Raw genomic sequence first — 22207 nt, forward strand, 5'->3', positions numbered from 1 at the left:
ATACATATAAATGCTTATTGCTGTTATCATAATTTTAGTCTTCCTAAGATTTCTAAGAGTGATCCCAAAGTATATAAGAGAATAGAAACAGCACTCATTCATTCCCTACTAAACTGATGTTTCATCACTGAGATTGTTCTATGGTATTAGAAGAACTGTCAGAGAGAGGAGAATACTGCTGCTCACACTAAACGCACCAGGCTTACTGAAGAGCTGTTGAAATTCTGGCTTGTTCCTCATGTGTATATGATGGACATGGTGATGTTTGCTGACCTAGTATAATTAATTGCCACCATCCTGTCAAAATGTAATCACAATATCTGAAGATTAAACAAAACATAATGGAGTGTTTTATGCATTTCTTGGAAAGCATTTCAAATGTCATCATCATGTTGTAAAAAGTCATTCAGAATTCTCAAGGTCACTCAGAGGCCCATATGCTTAAATAAGTGCTGGTCCTATTGCCAGCTCTCATTCAATCTTTTGAGCTGGGCATTTTCTCCTCCCATGATACCTGTCCACCTATCAATCCTACTCTGTAACCTAAGAAATGAATTCTAGAAGTCATTTGCCTTTGAAGAGTTAAAAATATCAGAAGTTGTGAATTATAGATCTTACACAATAGCCCTAAGGATGGATTTTATTTTCATAGCCTCCACAAATGAGTGTGCAGGAAAATCCCTTAACTATAACAAAGAGAAAAATACCTATGAGTACATATCAGAATACCAAATTTTATGTGTGTACCCTTCCCATTGTGTAGGAAAGACTTTGTCTTATTAGTTCATGATTATATAATAATTGTACACAAATGCACACACACACACAACGCACTTAAGAAACTAATTTTACTTTTCTCTAGTGGTATCACACCCACGTATTCTGCATTCAACCCTTCAGGTTATAGACTTATCCTTAACAAACTCACTTTGACGTGACATTAATGATAATAATTTCTTAATACATTAACAGTGACTCTGGGCTTTGGGTTTCCTACTTTTGCACAACCTGGGCTTTATGTGTCTTCATCTTCAACTTGCTGTTCTTACTGTCACCATTTCACATAATCAAGAATGCAATATATCACTTTTTAAATGTCAAAACTATTTTAAAGTACCAAATGCTTCTAGGTAAAACACTGACATCAATAGAAAATGTAATTAGACATTGAACAGAATGGTTAAGTTCATTTTAACATTCTACCACTGTATAAATTAGTATACACTAATTATTTGCCAGATATGAAAACTTTCAGCAGACCCCTGGGCCAGTCTCTTTCTTGTTCAGAAAATGGCTGGAATATCTGATAATTGAAATTAAGTCCTGCTATGTGCCACATTCAGCAGTATTTCCTAATCACTATTAGAAACATAACATAATGAAGTTATTATTTATACAAAAGTTAAAATTGCATCATATTTTGGACCTGATAGTTCATGGTTTGAAAAGTCTGAGGGATTTTTAATTGGCTTGAAGAACTGACCATGAAGCATAAAGTAAAATAAAGACTGGCTTTCGTGGCTCAGAGAACCAGAGTGTAATTTAACATACTTTGTATTTAAACAACCGCATATTGCTGACATGGTTTTCTTTTTATGGTTGTTGTTGTTATTGCATGGATGATGCATAAAAATTAATAATACCTTTGTCTGCATTCAAATTCCTACAAGTTTTTTTTTTTTTAAGAACACAGGGGAACTCTTGCCCAAGGTAATTCTTCTGTCTATCCACTTCAGTGTGCAAGCCTTCTTGTACAATGTAATTTTAAATTACATAAAGTCTCACTGCTACTTCTCCTGGGTATCCATTTGGCTTTGCTAACTCTGTAAAACCATCTTTCAAATGACTCAAACTACATTAGGAAAATAGCTAAATCATGTATGGCATCTGTGGAAAAATTTCTTAATAATTTTTATTATTTTATATAATATTTCAAGTTAGAGTTTATTTCTCCATGGACATTAAAAGAATGCCTCTTACTTCATCTCTAGGTAAAAATTGTCTAGACAACTTTTGAATGGTTTAAAAGTTGATTTCTGTTATTAATATTGCTAGAAATATAGATTTCTAATTGATATTTTTGAAAAATAGTGTAGAATTTAGGCATAGTGGCTACCATTAAATGGGAGGTAGAGTTATTCGACTGGCAATATCTATTTTTTACTATATACCAAGAGGAAGAATTTTATTCAATAATTACTACTGATAATTTTAATACAAAAATTATATTACCTCTGTTGATAACAATTTATGATTATAAAACAGGAAGTGAAATGTTAAATGGCAATATTTAAATAATAATGTGGTCGAGGCTATGACTTCTTCCAGAGTCGCATAATTTTGTTAGCATTATTTTACCATTTAACACAACCGTAAGAATATAAGCACATTTTGATTACAAAGAAGGCACTTGCAAATAAATTTGCATCTTTGCATTGTAAGCATTTTACCTGACTTCTAATAAAACAGTTGTTTCTCATAACACAATAACTATACAACTCTCAAAGGTAATATATCATCATGTTACAATTTTATTCTCCATTACCTATAAGCAAGAAAGACATTGATTTCTTCAAAGCTATGTCTGAAATACAGCTAGGAATCCGATACTTTTGAACCATAACAGAGTATTGCCCACCATAGAAAATAATTTGCTGTGACAGGCATCTCTTTTGCACGTGGTCTACGGTATAGGTAATAGAAACAGTATTATAAACGGTCCATAGTTGAAAGGCAGATGAGTTCATTGGAGATGTTTACATTAACGGGGAGTCATTAAGTATCAACTCTTTGTCATTGTTTCCTCATGAAGGGCACACACAGTTAATTTATTTCATAACATCAACAGATGCTTTTCTCATGGAATAAACCAATATTCACCAATTCATTGGGTTAGTACCATTAGACACTAGTGTCAGCTTCATAGTAAAGTAGAATGATGTTTCTTTTTTGCCCACATAATGATTTCTGCTAAATAATAGATAGGATCTAGGATGAATGCCCAAATAAAATACCTCCACCTTGTCAGAGAACACAAATCTAAGCCTCACAAAAAATATGTTATTCCCATTCAGTCTCTACCTCAATTGGAACAGCAAATAGCAACCAATTATGGTGCTTTTGTATGGGCTGGGACATGCTTATTAACATGTGACTCATCTCTCTTTATTTAATATAGTGGAGTGGTCAAATCTTAAAACCAAGGTCTAACCCTGGACAAAACCCCTCAGAGATCTAATATGTTTCTGCTGAAAAGAACATTGTGCACCCTTTCAATGAAATTGCCTTCCAGGCTGGATGAGTTACCTGAACACCAACAACCAACATTTAGTGAAACCCTAAATAGCACAGAGCACAATATGTCTTTCCATAATGTAGTGAAGTCAAACTTAAAATGTAGTGTGCATGGAACTCACATCTGTAGAAACTCTTAGGTCCCACAAGACTGCATCTGCGTCTATCTTTGTCATCATTATTTTTCTCTAAGCTCTAGAATGTGTTAGATCAATTTTGGTGGACAAGTCATATTACAATAAAAATGTGGCCAGTATTTTCAGTCAAATAAATTGAAACTATTATTTCAATAGCTTATAGTTTTAAAACTATACAAAATCCATAGAAACAAACAACACAAAAAAGAAAAAACAATGAAAGTTATCACCGAGGGAGATATTTTGCCAATTTTTAATATACAACTTGTGAAGAAAAATGCATAGTTTGGCTTTTCAATAAGAATTGTTTTAGTTATTTCTCTGGAAAAAAAGAAAAAAGTTGTTTTTCATATTTTTGTGAATTTCTAAAATAAATTATTTTTCTTATTAATTCCAAAGTGATTAAGAAATGGGATTAGTTGTTGGAGCTGCATTGAGGATACTGAGAGAAATACCCCATATCTGTTCAGAGCCCAGGGTTTCACAGTGCCTGACAGGTACCTCCCATACACTGTCACTCCCAGAAGTAGGAAGAAGAATAATTATCTTAAAAAAAAAAAAAGGAAAACAACTTAACTCAACTTGGATAGATGGTATATTGAGATTTCAGTCATGAGTCCTCTCACATGCATGTATAATTTTTAAAGATGCACAATTTTGCTTCAAATTTTAATAGCTATTAATTGTTGTTTCAATGTTATAGTTGATTTGTCATTTACCATATGATATATTGGCTTCCTTGGCATTTACGTAATTTGTTGCCATTTTTGTAACATGGAGAGTGAAAACAAAGAGAGAATACATTTTGAAATAGCGTTTCATCTATTGTTTTAGGCCTTCATGTTTTAGATAATCTTTGAAACTCCTTACATATAAAAATTATTTTCACCATCTACCACCTACCATGTACCATTCACAAATATAGCTAACCAAAATTTGAAACATTTTGATCAATATAAATGTTGTTACTATTTACAGTAGTTTATATAGTTTTTAACCCCCAGAGGAAATCAGGATAAAAATGCAAACTGCAGTGATGTTTATGATTTTCTTCTTTGACGCTGAAAGAAAATATAAAACCAAAGTATTTTGTGTCATTTTATGAACATGTAGAAATAACAAAGCTCTTTTTCTAATTATAATTATTAATGCTCTTGCTTTAAAACGTTCAAGTTTAAGTGGTGGCAACATTTACTAAAAATTAGGGTTTTATTTTTTCTCCCCTGAGATTCTCTCTTAAGTTAAAGACGACATTACCACTCACTTCATTAATGCAAATATGGCCATATTAGAATGCAGCCGTTGAATATCTGCCTCTGTGTCTGTGGATTTATCATGCTCTTTCAGCAAAGCAGCGTGTAAATAAGTACTTTTCTGCAATTTTAACTTGAGAAATTGACATATCTTCTTTGCTGACACTGAATTTTTTCAGTGGGGAAAAAAGACAAGTGATGTGCACAGTACATTTCATGAACATGAAGCCACTCGAGGAATAAATTAATAAAATGTACTGTGAAAATTGGTTTCACCTTAACAATAATTAATCAAGAAGTACAGATTAAAGACTCCCTACATAGCTGTCACTACTTGAGGAAATGGGACAAATATTTTCATGGAATCACAGATTCTGAGAAAAGATAGAACTCTTAGAATTCATCTAGTCAAAATGTCCTTCAATGGTTAACTTAACTGTTGTCTATTGGACTTTCAGGTTTTTGTTATTTTTTCTTTTTCAATTTTAAACCACAATTTTTAACTTATCTTTGAAGTCTTCGAATATGTTGTACAATAGCTGACAATGGAAGGAATACAATAAATATTTGCTGAAAGAGCAAATAAATGAATTCATTAATATACACTTTGATACCAAGAGCTCTACTCCTCAGCATATATTTAAGTTATGAATATTGAGTTGAATGATTTTCCATATATTTCTTGCAAACCCTTTTGTTCGTAGTTTGTGTGTTTGATATTTGTTAAGTAGGTCGTATGGTTTTGGTTGTAGTTAGGAAATACGTGTTATGATGGGCCCATATGGGAACAACCCACTGTCCACACTGGACATGGAGGACGAGCCACTTCCGTCTCATACTGAGCACCTTGATGTAACTGCTGATCACCTCTGGAAGGAGAAGGACATCTCCTCTAACCCAGAAATGGAACTTGTCTGGAAATCTCTGCTTAGATACAGACAAAATGAAGCTTCAGAGAAAACAGAAGGCTAGGGAAAGGAAGCGATTTATTCAATACAGTTTTATCTATTTTTATTGTTTTTTTTAATCTAAAAAGCAACCACCTCTGAAGCAATCCAGGTTGGTTGACATTGACAACCTGCTCCAATAGGATGCTCTTGTCATGGCCTTCAACTCAGCAGGTGCCTGCCAGCCCTGTTGTCGATGGTCTCAGGCTGATTTCTCCTTTGCGCTTTATGTGGTGCAGACTACATCTCTTTTTTGAGATTGCAAACCAGCCATTATTGGTTGAAAATTTAATGTCTTGCTTTGTTTCTATCATTTCTTATATCATTTTCTGAAGTCTCAGCCGAAGTCTTGTCTTTCTCTATACCATCTTGGTGCTCGAGGAGACATTTCTTGTCCTTTTCTTCCCACAGACTAAGAGGAGCGACCACAACCAGAAGTTTTCTCTATGCACTCCCCAAAGGTCAACTCATCTGGTTAATGGAAAAGGTGAGCTCTATGTATGGTCATGTCATTCTGCTTACTCCTAGTTCAAGCCCTGAGCTAGGAATTTATAAATTATAATAATAGTAATGACAATAATCAATGGTAGATATAAAAGCAGGCAGTTGAAAAGTCTGATTTGTGGGAAAGTAGTTTAGACCTTGGTCACCAGCACTAGACATGCCTGGGATATATATTCAAAATTATGATTCCTTTTTTGTTTTTTAGAAATGGAGTCTCACTCTGTTGCCCAGGCTGGAGTGCAGTGGTGTGATCGCAACTCACTGCAGCCTGGAACTCCTGGGCTCAAGTTATCTCCCCATCTCAGCCTCCCAAAGCTCTGGGATTATAGGCATGAGCCACTGTGCCTAGCCCTCAAAATTATGATTCTTGAGGCATGATTAAACCACTTAATTGGAGTCTTGGATTCTGTTTTGTTAATATCTGAGATCAGGTCATTTTCAAAATCATTTGAATAAGTCTTATAAATGTTGATGTTTGTGAACCACTATGAGAGGATCTGAAGCCCTGATATTCCCTTCATATATTATTAGCATCAATTTTGTAGAAACACAAGTTTTGAATTTAATTCAGCTAGTATTCTGCTCTATTATCCAGTATCCAAATTTGACCATGTAGATTCTATATACTTATGAATCAAAATATGTGAGAAAGATTTCTCAAGACCTCATGTTATTTAATAAACTTCTTTGTAATATCTAACTTTATGCTGATGTCACTGACCCAGCATATTCATCTTTGTTTCACATGCAGGAAGAATAGAAAAAACAATTACCATCTGTCACAGAATTGATTCTATCTGCACAGCTTTCCCAAGACAGCCCTGAGACGTGATCCTTCTAGGATCAATGAGCTTCATCATCATCCAATAGTCATTCCATGACTATAATCCACTTGGATGTCCTGTGGGCAAACTAAGCAGGTTCCTAACCAAATGCAGCATCTTACTCCATCCACCCACCCTGTCCTGCTTCTGGGCTTTATTTTCTTAGTGAAAAGCATCACAGCTTACCTAGTTCTAAGGCGGTCTTACCAGATGAGCTGTGACTCTGCTGTCTCCATACCCAGACAACCATGAAGTTCTTTCCACAGTTCCTCAGAAAACACTTTTAAATATCTCTGATTTTTTCCACCCCTTTAATTCAGAAGTTGCAGACACTAGTGTCTGCAGGCACATAAACAAAGTCAACATATGTACAGAAACAAAGGGAGCCTGTGTGTGTTGTGTCTTCCTTTCTAAAATTAAGGAGTGGTTACCATGTGTCCACAGTAGTGGAGTGCATGCCTCACCTAAAGGCATTCAGATCACACAGAACCCCTGCCCCCACAGCACACATACACACACGCACATTATCCAAAAACAAGCCAAGAAAACGCAATGACAAATGTTTCGTAGTTTTCAAGCCTTATTTAGCTTTCTTTCTTAATTCAAGTTTTCAGTGTCCTCATTCGGATAACTGCAGTAGATTTTAGACACTGCTGACATCCCTTTCCACTCATTCTCACTGTCACCAGTGAAATCCTCTGGAAGTTAACTATGATCATAGCGGTTTTCTTGTTTGTTTGTTCTTTGTTTTGCCTGAAACTCACATGAAGCAAACACAGCCATCACTCTAGAAGAGGACTTTTGGGAAGGGGAAATAGGTGAATGTGTCCAAAGGGCTAGAGCAGATAAGGTAATTTTGGTATGGTAGGAAACTGGGCTGAACTTTAAGAGGGATGGTTTTGTTTTTCTACACCACGTAGAAAGTTAGAATCAGGAGTCAGGTGGATTCCAGGAACATGGTGGAGTAGGCAGAAAACAAGGTCTCCCTTTCTCTTCTATGTGATGGGTTTTCTTCATTTCCTTCCTTTTTCATCCTCCTATCCTCTCTCCTTTCTCTTCTTTTCTCTTTCCACAATGCTGCCAAAGCATCTGACTACTGCCGTTCTATTATCTTCTTTCCTTTATATTTTTTTTTCCTTTTCTTTTTCTTAGGCTCTCAGTATCTTTTTCACTATCCACTCCAATGTCTTTCTTTATATTCCATAAAATGTCACTGGAATCTGGATAGTATCAAAGTAATTTATTTCTGTTATCTAGCTTCAACCTAACAAATAAAAAAATTGGATATTCCATAATTTCTGTTGTCCAAAAGATGATTTATAACTAGTTAAATGCAGTTTACTAGCTGTGTTTGTTTCTCAAATTCTTTTCCTTTCCAGTTAGTGACCCTAAGTAGATAATGGCATTCTTGGACATAACCAATTACATTCTGTGCATCAATATTCAATGTCATGGGAATTACACGAATGCTGGATGTTGAAATTAGCATTAGGGGGAAAATTAGCTGAAGTATCATACTTGCTTTATTAATACTATAAATTATCTTGGCCAAGATACCAAGAAAGGATAATAGCCATTTCAACCTGGCAGATATATCCAACTGAACTCTAATGTGAAAGAAGTCACAGAAAAGCTTGATTAAAAAAAGAAATATTGTTAAAGCATAACAAGTAAAGCTTTAAAGTATGTGCAAATGTAAAACTGTTATTTAACATTTTATTAATATAAACAGAAACACTCATAATCATGGGATAAATGTATATATAATTTGAGGAGAATGCATAATTCCAATGAAACATACACATACATATGAGAATTATATATGTGTGTCTATGTGTATATATATCCCCAAAAAGTGTTAGATATTGTTTGTGCAGAAAAATATGCATAGTGTCATAGATTGTTATAATAATTGGAGACATTAATAATCATCTCAAGTTTAATATATTTTTTATGATAAAGAAACCAACGTGTTCAGAGAGATGAAGAATAAAAGATAAAGAATAAAATGATTTCCATTCTTAAAGGGGCACCTGTGTGTAACTAGATGAACTTGGTATAGCTTTGCCTCAGTGCTCCCAGGGAGAATGAAAGGCTCTTCCCCAGGATGAGCAACCCTCAAATGCTGCCAAGGCCCTTGGTTGCCTGCAATGGATGTTGATGGCCAGTGATGGCCACTAGAGCTCAGTTTATTTGATTAAGCACATGCACTGCCTGGTAGCAAACAACAACAAAACAAATAAACATAAAACCTGGGGGAGGAGGAATAGGAAGCCCTGCCAATGTCTGAGTAAATAGTGAACATTTTTATGAGAATAGGCATGTAAAGGTGTTACTCAGAGACAGGACAGGTGCTAGGGATGGGCAATGAATTCACGCAATACTCCATGAGTGTGTACTTACAGGTGAGGGACATGTATGTCTTTGGGTGTGTAACTCTTAGGGAAGATTAGAAAGACTCTGAAGGATGATAGGTACCATACTGATAAAACAGAGCAGTTGTATTTCTATACCCTAAACTTGAGCAATGAAGAGAGGAATAAATGTCAAGAGGAAAATAACATTGTTCCACCTTGTTTTGCTAGAATTATAGATCCTGCAAGAAGATGAACAGTTCATGGAAGCATGAGGTGGGTTGCTCGGATGCTTTTATGCCTGGGTGCCCTTGGAAAGCTAAGGACAGACAGAAACACAACTCAGGACACATCAATAAGAGAAGCCTGCTGGCACAGAGGAGGGCAGGTGAAACCACCTTTGTAGAAGAGGCTCATTTGAAAATGCTCCTGAAAGATATGATATCAGAACACTATCTTATGTAGAGTGGATAAGACTTTGATGACCTTGAAAATGCTTATTGAGGAATACATAGCATTTATCTTTCTTTCCTTGATTAAAGAATATTCATATATACATATTTATCCTGTATGGATAGGTAGGAGAGGTGATGCCAGCCCACAGAGGTGACCAGTCCCTATTCCAGAAGTTCTGAGTTGTTGCATAAGTGAAGAAGTATGCTGGGCTGCTTTCAAACTTCTGTAAACTTCAGCTTAGTGGTAGAACAGTTAGAAAATCCAAATATTTAGTTTCAATGCCTGAGTAGTCCATTTACTGATTTTCACCAACTCTGTTACCATCACCTTGGTCTAACGTTATCACCGTCTCCCCTAGATAGCATTGCAGCAATGCTTGTTGTGTGATTGTCCACAGTTGAAATAGTAACTTTAGAATAACCGGCAGAAGTGAGGGAGGGTGACCCTTACAAACTGTTGATTCTTGGGCCTCCCATTAGACCCACTGAACTAAAATATCTAGATGGTGATCCAAGGAATCTGTACTTTTCTTGGCTTTCCAGGTGATTCGCATGAGCCCTAATATTTGCAAAACATGGTAACCTTGAATTTTCCTGGTTTATTTTTAAAATCAACATGAAAAAGGATTATATTTCTCTCCACTTATACAATCTGGTTAACAGATTCAGATGAGATGCTTATTTCAGGAGAACACTGGCACTTATGACCGCGAAGATGCCTGCACCTAGAACATGGAAGCACTGACGGCACCAGGAGGAAAATAATATTCTCATAAATGCCAGCCTGTGATAAAATACCAATAAGGAATCTCTATGCATTTTATGTAAAATTACCTTATCATTCAGAAAAATCAATCATACTAAAACCAGAATTGTAAACCCCATAATTAACTTGAAGGATTCAAGAGAAATCATGTAATCTGACAGATGAGGGGACAGACTAGGAGAGATTAGGAAGTTTTAACACAGGTATTGGTTGTCAGATCCAGGACCCAGGTGTTCTGAATAAAGCCCAGAGATTTACTCATTGTATCATCAGTCTCTTTTACGTCCTTCTTTTTCTTCTCCATCTTTCTTATGCCAGAAACACATTCTCACTTCAACTATCCTTTACCCCTGCCCTGATGATGAGTGACATTTTCCTTTCATTACCAGTTTTTCCTTATTGTTTACAATTTACATTCCAAACCTTGGCTTTCTACGGAAGATTTTCTTAGTCTTTCAAAGTCACAGGCTTGGAAAACAAATAAGCAAACAAAAAACTTGACTTTCTCTCAGCACTAGAAATAGTGATAAGTGGTTAAAGTACATTTTTGTTCATAAACATCATTTTAAACTGTCTAATTTTTTGGCAGAATTATTACTCTGACAGTTTCTATTCTGCGTCCTTGTAGCCCACACTGTACCTTCAATCAAATGGCTTGTATCCGACATTAAATCTCTTGTAGCACAATATCAAGTACCATATTGCAATCATTAGGACCACAAAAGAAATAACTATCATCATATTGAAGAAAAGATCCCCCAGAGAACAGGTGCCTTTAGCATTGAAAATGGAAACTTACATCTCAGTCAAGTACCTTTTATCTGTCTCCAGAAGGTGGAATTATCTGACACATTAAGTATCTTATTTGGATAGCAAAGGAGTATGAAAGTTACTTCCTGAAATAAAAATAGAGGAAGATACACCTCAAGTCAAATCACCGTTGTGATATTCGTTTACCAGAATTCAAATTAGATGACCTGAGTATTTTATTGACTACTTCTAAACCTATGGATCTTCAAAAAAATCAATTTCATATTAGACTCTAGTTTACACTGCACAAAAATTAAATTAACTTTTTTAAAAAATTAGGATAAACTTAAAATGGATGACTTCATTTGTCTGATTTAAATCTCCATTAACTTCTTTCTTTAAATCTGAGCTTCACTGGAGTTGTCATTTTTTCAAAAATTTACTCATCTTAGTTCAAAATTTCTTAGTTGGGTTAACAACGTTTGTCATGGCTTTTAAAACTTAAAGCTTAAATGTTAAATGTATTAAATATAAAAAAATTAATACCCATAATATAATATCAAACTTTTTCTTGACAAATTTTCTATTATTTTAATTTTAACTCAAAAATCTTTAAAGGAAACAGATTATGTTTGAAATTATACTTCTCAATAATTGCACTGAAATACAGTTTATTTCCTAGGTAACAATTCCCTAAAAGTTTTTCATTACATCATAATGTGTTTATAACTTCTTGTTAGAAAAGGTGTCAGACCATATTATGAAAAAATGTCTGGCACATAAAAGCAGTAATAATAAAACAGTTAAAAATGTAAGCTAATGAGTCATACTAACTATGCTCCAATCTTATCTTTTCTATCTACTACCTGAGTGACTTTGGGCAGATTCTTAAACTCTCTGTATATCAGTGTCCTTATTTTAATAATATTTGCTTATAAAAGGTTATTGGGATAATTAAATGAGCTAATACAGGTAAAGTGCTTAGAACAGTGCTAGGCAGAGTGGATTGTACAAATATCATCACTATTGTTATTGTATAGGTATAGCTATTATTATTTTATAGGATAATAATTGCTATATTGTGCTCTATATTACTATTTTAGTAGGCTCTCAGTAACAAATTATGGAATAAATACTTGCAGATAATTATTCGTACTGAAATATTTGAAGTTCAAATTTTTTTACATTGAAATAAACAGAGCAGTTTAATTAGGAGGTACTGATATAGATTCATAATCGCTTTTGGTTTTTATCCAAGTCCTCTTTCCAAAGATGACTAAGACATACAGGGGCCTGGCCTAGGCACAGGAGATCTCTTAGGGTAAGGGCTGAGTGAACTGTGTCTCTTACCAGACTTTGGGTTCAGAACAAAGAGTCAAGGATGGGAAGAGGAGAACACCAACATCTGTAAGTCAGAGAATAAAGCCACCAAAGGGGAGGCCTGGAAGCCAAGCAACTGGAGAATCAGAAGGAAGAAGGGAGAGGAGAGAACAACGTACCCAGTAACAAGCCTTAAATTGTTCCCGAGACTCACCCTGGGCAAATGCTATTGCACGCAGTGACCCTCATGAGATCTGATTTCTGCATGCGGAAACAGTATTTAAAATGCAGGGGACTGGACTTGGCAGTTAACACATTTCTTGTTTCTATTCCTACTGCTTAGCCTGCACCAAGCATAATCAATACTTTTATTTTAGGCTAAGACACATACTCAAAATGATATACCCTACCTTTAAAAAAGAATGGCATACATTTACAACCACATGACAAAAAATAAATAAATAAAAAGCAACTCTCTCAGCAGCACAAAGATAAAACAAATATTTCAATTTCCCTGTCATCAACATATGTATCAGAGTATAGCAATGTGATACAATTACTAACAGAAAGATAGAACTAGAAGCTACAGTAGACACTGCATCTAATGATGTTTAGGCCCCTAAAATATTACTTGGGAAGAAGATAAAGAAACAAAAATAACAGAGCAAGTTCCAAATCAAAAAGATTGAGCTGTATCTGAAAATAAAGCATCTCTAGAAAGTGATCCTTTTCGTATTTAATTTTTTCTAAAGGGAGCATAGGGAATTCTAGCTTGATCCTGCTGGCAACATGCTGCATATTCGTCTTGTGCAAGAGAACACAATTTGCATAATGTGGGACCCAGTTCTCTGTGTGGGAACACCCTTCAGGGAACTCAGAATAAGAAGAGCCAGCACTTTTGAGCTCAGCATGAAGGGAATCCACAGCGCAGACTTCATTTCCCTGTGATAGGATTTCCCAAATTGACTGAAGAAAATAGATTACATTTTCTGGGAGGCCCCCTGGAGAATGTTTCTGTTTAAGACACACACACACACACACACACACACACACACACACACACACACAGTATGTGTATATTTATCTATAGTTTTGTTGGTGGTGATATTTAACAATGACAGAGTTTCAACGAATTTACATGAGGATGACATGTAAGAGCATATTTTAATGCATTTAGGACTTTATAAATTTTTGCTCAAGGGATAATAGAAAAAAGCACCTTTAAGTCTTTACTGCTTAAACCTGTGGCAGAAATAAATTCTAACTACATTATATGCATGAATACAGCATATCTGAGTGCAAATTGGTTGTAAATAGAAAATATTTCAGAAGAGGTCATATGGCTAGAAAAGTGCTCAGCTTCCAATAAATATTACCACAAAACACAGAGGCTTGCAAGAAATACACATTTCAATATTATAAGTAGTTATTTTTTCAGTAAAATATCCACACAATTTGAATTCTTACTTTAGAAAATACTCCTTTTACTTTTCTCTTTTTTTAGAATTCATATTGTTTCTTTTAAAAAAATTATAAGAAACTCTCTAAGATAAGTGCATTTCTAACTAGAAATACAAAATATTAGATTCACGTGTATACTAGGTTATTTTTTAAAATATGGCAAAAGCACTATTTAAGACATAGTATTACACTTCCTTTAGATAAACTCATATTACTAAACACTGGTGAATAATAAACAGCTTCTAAGCATTCTCGCAAAGATCAAATACTAAGGCAAAAACTGGCAGAAACAACAGACATAGAACTTTCTTTTTGTTGTTGCTGCCATTGTTATTTTACATGCATTGAACGAATGGCCGAGATCTTTGGCGTCTTACTTACTGATGGGTAGAGGTAACCTTCTCCATTCATGGCTATATACAACCCTGTTTTCACTCCCTGGATGGCAACAACACGTAGTCCCACTGGTATGAGGTTGAAGAGTGCTGTGAAGATAAACATTGTCTATCATGAATGGGCAGGAAGAAGCAGGGCAGAGTGTAATTTTTTCTTTCTGATTTATTTTATTTAAGAAACATCATCTTTGCCAATACTTTCTAGAAATTCCAATTAAATAACTTATATTTCGCTTTATAAGTAAGAAGTTTCTGCTATGGGTAAAATGAGTACTTCAGCTTCAACCTTTAAATGTGAGCAGTCTTGCTGACAGCATTCTGAAGGGCTGATGTGACAATAAACAGAACCAAGCCTGTAATCGTGCCTCTAGAAACACTGTCTCTGACACCATTAGATACCAAAAGAAATCAACTGTGAAGTCTCTCAAAGAGCAGAATTTTAAAAGTCCAAGTTGAGTGTTTATTCTAACCCTTCGCACAGAAGGTGTGATTTGTCATTGCAATGAGGTCAGGCCAGAAGTTAAACAGGTGATTCCAAAACTAAATGACGGTGGTAGAACCAATATGATATGCCAGCGAAGCCAGGAAAAGATGTGCACCTGCCAAAGAGCTAAATTTAGAAAGAACTAATCAAAACTGAACGGCATGCAAATGTCAGAGAGGCTACTCATTTATGTTTCCATGTTTTGTTTCTTCTCTGTTGATAAAATGTTAAAAGCATTTTATATATTTTTGCATAGTGCAGATAGCAATGTTATAACATTAAAAAAACTTAATATCCCTTTAATGTATTTCCATGGCAGTGCTGCATGTTGAATGTTTAGTAGGTTTTCTTGCATCAGTCTTAGAGATAACTGCTTGATGATTTTGGAGATTTTATTATAGATACATTTGTAAGAGAACTATTAATTATTTACAGTGAGGTTATCTGCTGCTACTCAAGTCCTTCTTAACTAAGTCTAATTCTAAGCAGGACAGAACAGGAAATGAAAGTACTAAAATAGTGATGTAAACGTGTAAGTACAGTATCCAAACTCAGGCTCTCAACTGTGTTGCACAAAACCAAGTCATTTGAAAAATGTGGGCAATTTGGACTTCATTCCAAGGGTCTAAGCAGTACATAATTAAAAACAAACTTTACAAATTGTGTTATATTTAATTCTCAGGGACATGTTTCCTCCTAATAGGTTGAAGAAAATTACACCCTCTCTTCTGATTATTACATGCTACTGTTTTCAAGATCCCAAGATGTCTGTGCTACACAAATATAAAAGGAAAACCTCAGGCCAGAGCCATGAATATTATCCCTGGAAAAATACTCAGGGGCATCTATGGTTAGTTGGATATTAGTTTCACTACGTAAACTAATATCAGATTTTCTGCTATAGGATTTTAGGGGATTATGTTATTCTTATGAAAGAATTAGTTTTTTTTCCTCGTTTCCATTATTTAATATTAAATATAGATGTGGAGTTGTTGAGTACAGCTACCTGTGCCATTTGGCGACTCTCAGTATTCCTTCTTGGTGGGAGATGGCTATATTCACTCTTGTTTAGAACACCTGAACTGTACCATCTCCCCTTACATCTTGAAAGAATGGGCACCATAGAATAATTCCTGATTTATACACAAAATTTTGGAGGGAAAACCATAATCATATGACTGTCCATGCAAGGTACACTAACCTAATCAATTCAAATTTAATTATTCTAACTTTCCTCTTCTAACTTTCACACACTCAGAATGATATTTGTAGGTGCCACATATTTTATATAGGCCAGGTAGTATAATTTTAGAAAACAAATAGATCATGAATTCACCAAAATGATGTGGTTATGGGAAACATAAAAATTATATAAGATAGTTTAAAATGATCATACTGAAAAAATACTAGTGTTTTCCCCTTGTGTTTTGGTTGGGACCTGAATTATAAAATACAAGGTATTGGCCGGGCGTGGTGGCTCACTCCTGTAATCCCAGCACTTCGGGAAGCCGAGGCGGGTGGATCACCTGAGGTCAGGAGTTTGAGACCAGCCTGACCAACATGGTGAAACCTCGTCTCTACTAAAAATACAAAATTAGCCAGGCGTGGTGGGGCATGCCTGTAATCCCAGCTACTCAGGAGGCTGAGGCAGGAGAATTGCTTGAACCTGGGAGGTGAAGGTTGCAGTGAGCCTAGATCACGCCACTGCACTTTAGCCTGGGCAATGAGCGAAACTCCATCTCAAAAATAAATAAATAAATAAATAAATAAATAAATAAATAAATAAATAAATAAAACAAGGTATTATAATTTACAGAATGATAGTGGAAAGTGAATGCTTATGTACACTAAAATGTGGAGAACCTTTCAGAGCTGGCCATGATGGAACCGGTACTAGTTAAAAACACAGATACCCACATTAATTGAGATATAATTTTATTTCTCCACTCTCTTTGCTTCTTACATAATTATAAGGCAATGTCACAAAGCCTAGGGGAGTAAGAATAATGGAGATGTTTTCGTGACTTTGTTCATTCATGGAACATTCTAGTTCTTCATATAACAGTGATTTTCAACTCTGGCCGCACATTAAAACTAGCTGTGTTCATAACACAGAATGGCCAGGCTCAACCCCATACCTATTAAATCACAATCTTTGGGAACGGGTTTAGGACATAGGGAATTTTTTTGAAAAGCTCCTGAAATAACCCTAATATACAACTAAGGATGGTGAGAACTGCCGTCCTAAATCCTGTGGGGTGGTGGCCACTGAGTGATTGAACTATTTTACATATCAAGTTACCAGGTTGAGCATTTCTAAGGTGAGAGGGACTTTTGAGGTTTTAACATTACCATAGTTAATAGTGTATTCATATCTGTAGAGTCCTATTCTGCTTGTAGTAGCTATTGTCTGTCAGTAGGAACAATGAAGTTTAAGAGCACAGAAAAAATCCATGGCATCCCCAAAAGCAAACTGGGGGGAAAGAAAACTCACCCACTAATAAAGTACCGTAGTTCATGGGGATGCTGACATTTAGAAGAACTTTAAATGAGAGTGGTAATGAGGTTACCTAGGTGCTCACTTCCTTTTGTGAAAGATCTTTCCATTATTATGGTAGTCAATAATAAAGCAGTTGACTTGCTACAGTATTTTCTCCACCAGAACCATTTACCCATCATCCATGATTTTTGTGCTACTTTTCCTTCCCAGAGATCTACAGATATTAGACTGGAAACCCCTGGAGAACAGGGGCACCAACGTTTGCCTACCAGTGGGCCTTTTTCCCCTCCTCTTAATTCATCTGAAATTTTTAACAAAGGCAGTTTAGCAGGATGGTTCTGTCTTTTTTTCATTCTAAATATCCATATTTAGTGTGGGAAATGTATTGAACTCAATTCATGAAGATACGAAAGTTCAAGCCCTCAATTTTGTTATTTAGTGACTTTTACAGTGCTATCTGGGTGAGTTTTCGGTTTTTTAAAAATTATTTTTGCTAGTTATGGATAACTAACCCATGGTTTGTATTCAGGGAGTCATAAAAAATGGAAACATGTTTATGAATGATTATTCATAATGCTTATGTTCAGTATGTTTATGAATGATTATTCATAATGTTTATGTTCAGTATGTTTATGAATGATTATTCATAAACATGTTTCCATTTTTTATAACTCCCTGAATACAAACCATGGGTTGGTTATTCATAACTAGGAAACTATATGATTATTACATCACCTCTGTCCTCACAACAAAAGAGCTGTACTCTAAGTAGGACCTGACAGCCTTTCTAAAGCACATTCCTATTTTTAAAGAATTTTTCAGTGCTTACATTTTTCATAAGATTCATGAGACTATGGAAATGAACCAGAGAAAAGAAAATGTCTTTAAATTCATCCTAAGAAACACCGTTTTGCAATTTGCATAGGCCAGAGGACATAAAGATGAAGTTAATTAGTAATTTCCATTACTTTTATAAATCTGCTACGATTCTGCCAATTGTATTAAATTTTATAGTCATATAATTTGTAGAACCTTTTGAGGAGGGAATATTGATTTTACCCACTGTTTTTCTTTATTTCTTTGCAAATGTTGAAATAGTAACAAAACTAAACTAACTGGCTTACAGTGCACTTGAAATGCAATATAATGTCTCAGAAAAGCTGTGGACCAGAACTTTGCACAGGAATTTGAGCCCCTCGAGCGTGGGCATTATGATTTTCTTCTGATTTGCTTTTACAAAGGGGATCCTGTTTCATCTTTCTTCTCAGGACTGTGTCTCACTAGCATTTAGAGTGTCAGAAGAAATTTCAAGATTCGTTCTGAGTTTTTGCTCCTTCTACTGCAGATACAGAAGAAAAAAAAACCATATATTTACAGAACAGAAGGTGGAGTGTTTTTTAGTATCTCAGCTTTCCAGTTTAGTCTTTAAAATTATTCAGATAACCAGACCTGTATGTGTGCACATAATAAATCTGCACTTCCATATTTAGAAAGTGCTTATTCAATTCTGAAGCAGTATGCTTTTAAAAGGTAATGTCTAATAGACACTTCTCAAAATCATATTGATTCCTATCATTAAAGGTAACCAATTTTGTTGGCTCTGCAAAAATTACACAAAGAAAAAATGCTAGAGAAAAAACACATAAAACCTTTGTTTGAGTGAAATTATTTTTCACGTAGTCCAATAAAGCAATATATTTATGAAGCTATGGTGTATGTCCTGTCTTGAAAACTTTTGTCATAAAATGGATGGCATCAGTCTTTAGCCTGATGAATCTTTCAGAGTGTCATAGCTCACCTAGTGATCAGAGTTATGGGAAACTAGTTATTACGTTCTAATCCTCCCAGGCCAAACAAAATGAGAGAACACTGAAGACATCAGAAATTATGAATCCCTAAACTTTGTGACCTACACAACAGTAACACGTAAGAGAAAGGAAATGGTTTTTGTCAACAAATGGGTAAGGAGTTTAAGGGGAAAAGAAACTGAGCAGAGATACATGTATTAGCCTGAACCATAAGAAACTGACATCTTTTGTTGGTCAAAGATTGTCAACTACCAATAATCTTTGAAAGTTCAAACTAATAACAAAAGTTGCAAAAGTAAATGTTTGGCATAAAACGCCTCCTGTTTCTTCTGTAGCTGAATTGTTTTACCTTCTCTTTTCCTATATCAAAAAGGAAATAAAGTAAAAATAAACCAATAAACACACAGAAAAGGGAAATAAAAAAGAGTGATATGAGACACAAAGAGAGTAAAGAGATTAGAAATTGACAAGGAGGACAATGTAGGTATACACAACAATTAAAAAGGAATTGAAGAAAAAATAAAAAGTGAAGCAATGCACAAAATACAAAAAGTGAACACGATGGCTGGAAAAATAATGATATTTCACATGGCAAAATGACATGTAAAAATAACCTATTTTGTATTGCTAACTACTGCCAGAATCAGTGTTACTGGCAATTTGATCACTGGAATTTAAAAAAGGAAGTGCTGAATTTTAAATTGAGCTGATAAAAATAAACAAAATAAAAATAAAAAAGGAAGTGCCTTCTGATTTGATTATGTGTATTATTCAAACCCTCACTTCTTTTCATGGAATGATGTTTATATGTGAAGAATAAGACATACATTAATGAAAAAATTCATATCTATTTTTGACCCACCGATAATGTTTCTTATGATTAAGTATTTCTAATAAAAATAGTTTTGCTTTTCACTAACTCCCCCACACAGTAAAAAGTATGCTTATTTTGGAACTAATATGCTAAATTAAAAATGAATCAGATGCCAATATAAACAGAAAATGGGAGAGCAAAACACAGACAGTTGAGTAAGGAGAGGCACCAGACGGAGAAATGTTATACATAAAGAAATAGGAAAAAGAACACAGACATTTATACAGTGGAAGATGTGTAGCTTTTTAATTAAAAATGATCACAGATGCAATTCTGTAAACACTTTGCACAATGAATTTCAAAGTACACAACCTTTATGTTTTTTCTATAAGAAAGTTTTTTTTGTTAAATGCAAAGAATTTTAAATTATATTTCTATTATGTAAAAAAAAAAACAAAACTATTCCTTGTAGCTTTTGAGTTTCCACAGGCATCGTTAAGAACCTCAGGGCCTGATAAAATAATACATCCAAAGAAAACATGTAATTAATTTTTACCTAAATACACTAGTGTACTTACTTAACTTTTACAATAATAAGATTAAAAGTAACAGTAATTTTCTGGGTATGATAACTGTCTGAATAAAAAACAAAAATAGTAACATAATCATCTTTCAACCATAGGTTTCTTTGGTTACTCCATTAATATTTTCATCCACGTAGTTTAAATAAAATTGTAAATGGCATCCTAGTGTGTAACATTTGTAAAGATGAACCAACACGACCAAACATTTGCAAATGAATCTTAAAAAGTCATTTAAGTAGCAGAGTATCTTCTACCAACTGTGTAACTGGTGGCCTGGGGTTGTCACTTACTAGAATTAGTGCTGTCATCCTTGGTTCCATCGAGAGCTCCATCGGGGTGCATTTGCAAGTAGTAGCCTTGCCTGCAATATAACCTGGTCACTATACCCTTGAGCTGGGGATCTGAAAGGCAAACATAGTTATCATAAGCCTCACAATGTGTCACCATAGTTTCCTTTATCTTTTCTGTTTCTCTTTCTTTTTTCAGAAGAGGACATTTTATACAAGTAGCATATTTTATTTTGTCTCTCAGATTCTTCTGTGTTTTATCAAACCTGCAGTATTCTATTTATAGAAGGTAAAGGAAATGCAGTAGTAAGCCACAGAAACAGGCTGTTTTATAAAACTGGTATATGCATATTTAAATTATTAATTAAAACTATTAAACTAATTAAGCTGTCAGTTTAATTATTAGTTTAAACTATAAACGAATTATTACAAACAATATTATCATTCATGATGGCAGGACAAGAATTTTGCAAACTGGTGACTCTCAGAAATTTTATTAAAAGGTTTTTTAATGGAGTTCTCCTTTTACTTAAGTTGACAAGTATTCCCAAAATTAAAAACAAACAAAACAAAAAATACCTATATTTAAAAAACATTCATACTAACATATGATACATATTCTTAGGAAAAGCCCCAATTTGGAGAAAACCCCTGGATGTTTGAAGGGTCATTGTTACTTCCATGGAAGTATCTGTGCTGCTTAGACATATTCGCAGGAAAACGGAAAACTCTACTTGTGAGCTCAGGGGAAACACAGCAAACCCACGCATACGAGGTCAGCTCTGAGGCAATCAAATAGAGAAATTAGACAAATTAAACTGATAAACTCATTAACTTGTATAACTAAAAAGGACAGTCAAGTTATACAATATGAAATCTGATTCTTTGTCAGCGGGCATTGAGATAGAGGGCAGTGGAAGTTTATTTAAACAAAAAGGGAAATCATGCAGTAATAGATCCTCATTTGATGATTCATTGAAAAGACATCCACTCTAGTAATCCAGTGCTTCACAAAGAGTCAGTTGTACCTTTGAAAACAAATATTTGCATGTGGTTTTGCAAAAGCCATCCCCATCTCAGGGATAGATTGGATGTGGGACATCATAATCTTCACCATGGCAACTGGCATCTCTCCACAACAGCTGAATGGGCCATGCTAATGCCATCCGCTGTCAAAACAGTCGGACGTTACTGAGTAATGAAACCTAGCACCTTATAATCAATAGAAAAATTGTGGTCTTGCAAATAGGTGAAGACAAAAAAATTTTTT

The 22207-nt window shown here is 34.7% G+C and overlaps 1 protein-coding gene across 4 annotated transcripts in view; it reads right to left on the minus strand.

The window, feature by feature from the left end:
• FGF14 (fibroblast growth factor 14) overlaps positions 1–22207 on the minus strand; it is a 693522-nt gene that overhangs the window by 144709 nt on the left and 526606 nt on the right. For all 4 annotated transcript variants that reach the window (XM_008957435.7, XM_055096976.3, XM_057299614.2 and 1 more), the window contains exons 2-3: positions 20941–21051; positions 14447–14550 (exon numbers count right to left, since the gene is read on the minus strand). In XM_008957435.7, coding sequence (XP_008955683.1) covers positions 14447–14550; positions 20941–21051 — 215 coding nt within the window. The remainder of the gene's footprint in view (positions 1–14446; positions 14551–20940; positions 21052–22207) is intronic.

The sequence above is a fragment of the Pan paniscus genome, chromosome 14, assembly GCF_029289425.2.
Source record: "Pan paniscus chromosome 14, NHGRI_mPanPan1-v2.0_pri, whole genome shotgun sequence".
In the NCBI taxonomy this organism is placed as follows: domain Eukaryota; kingdom Metazoa; phylum Chordata; class Mammalia; order Primates; family Hominidae; genus Pan; species Pan paniscus.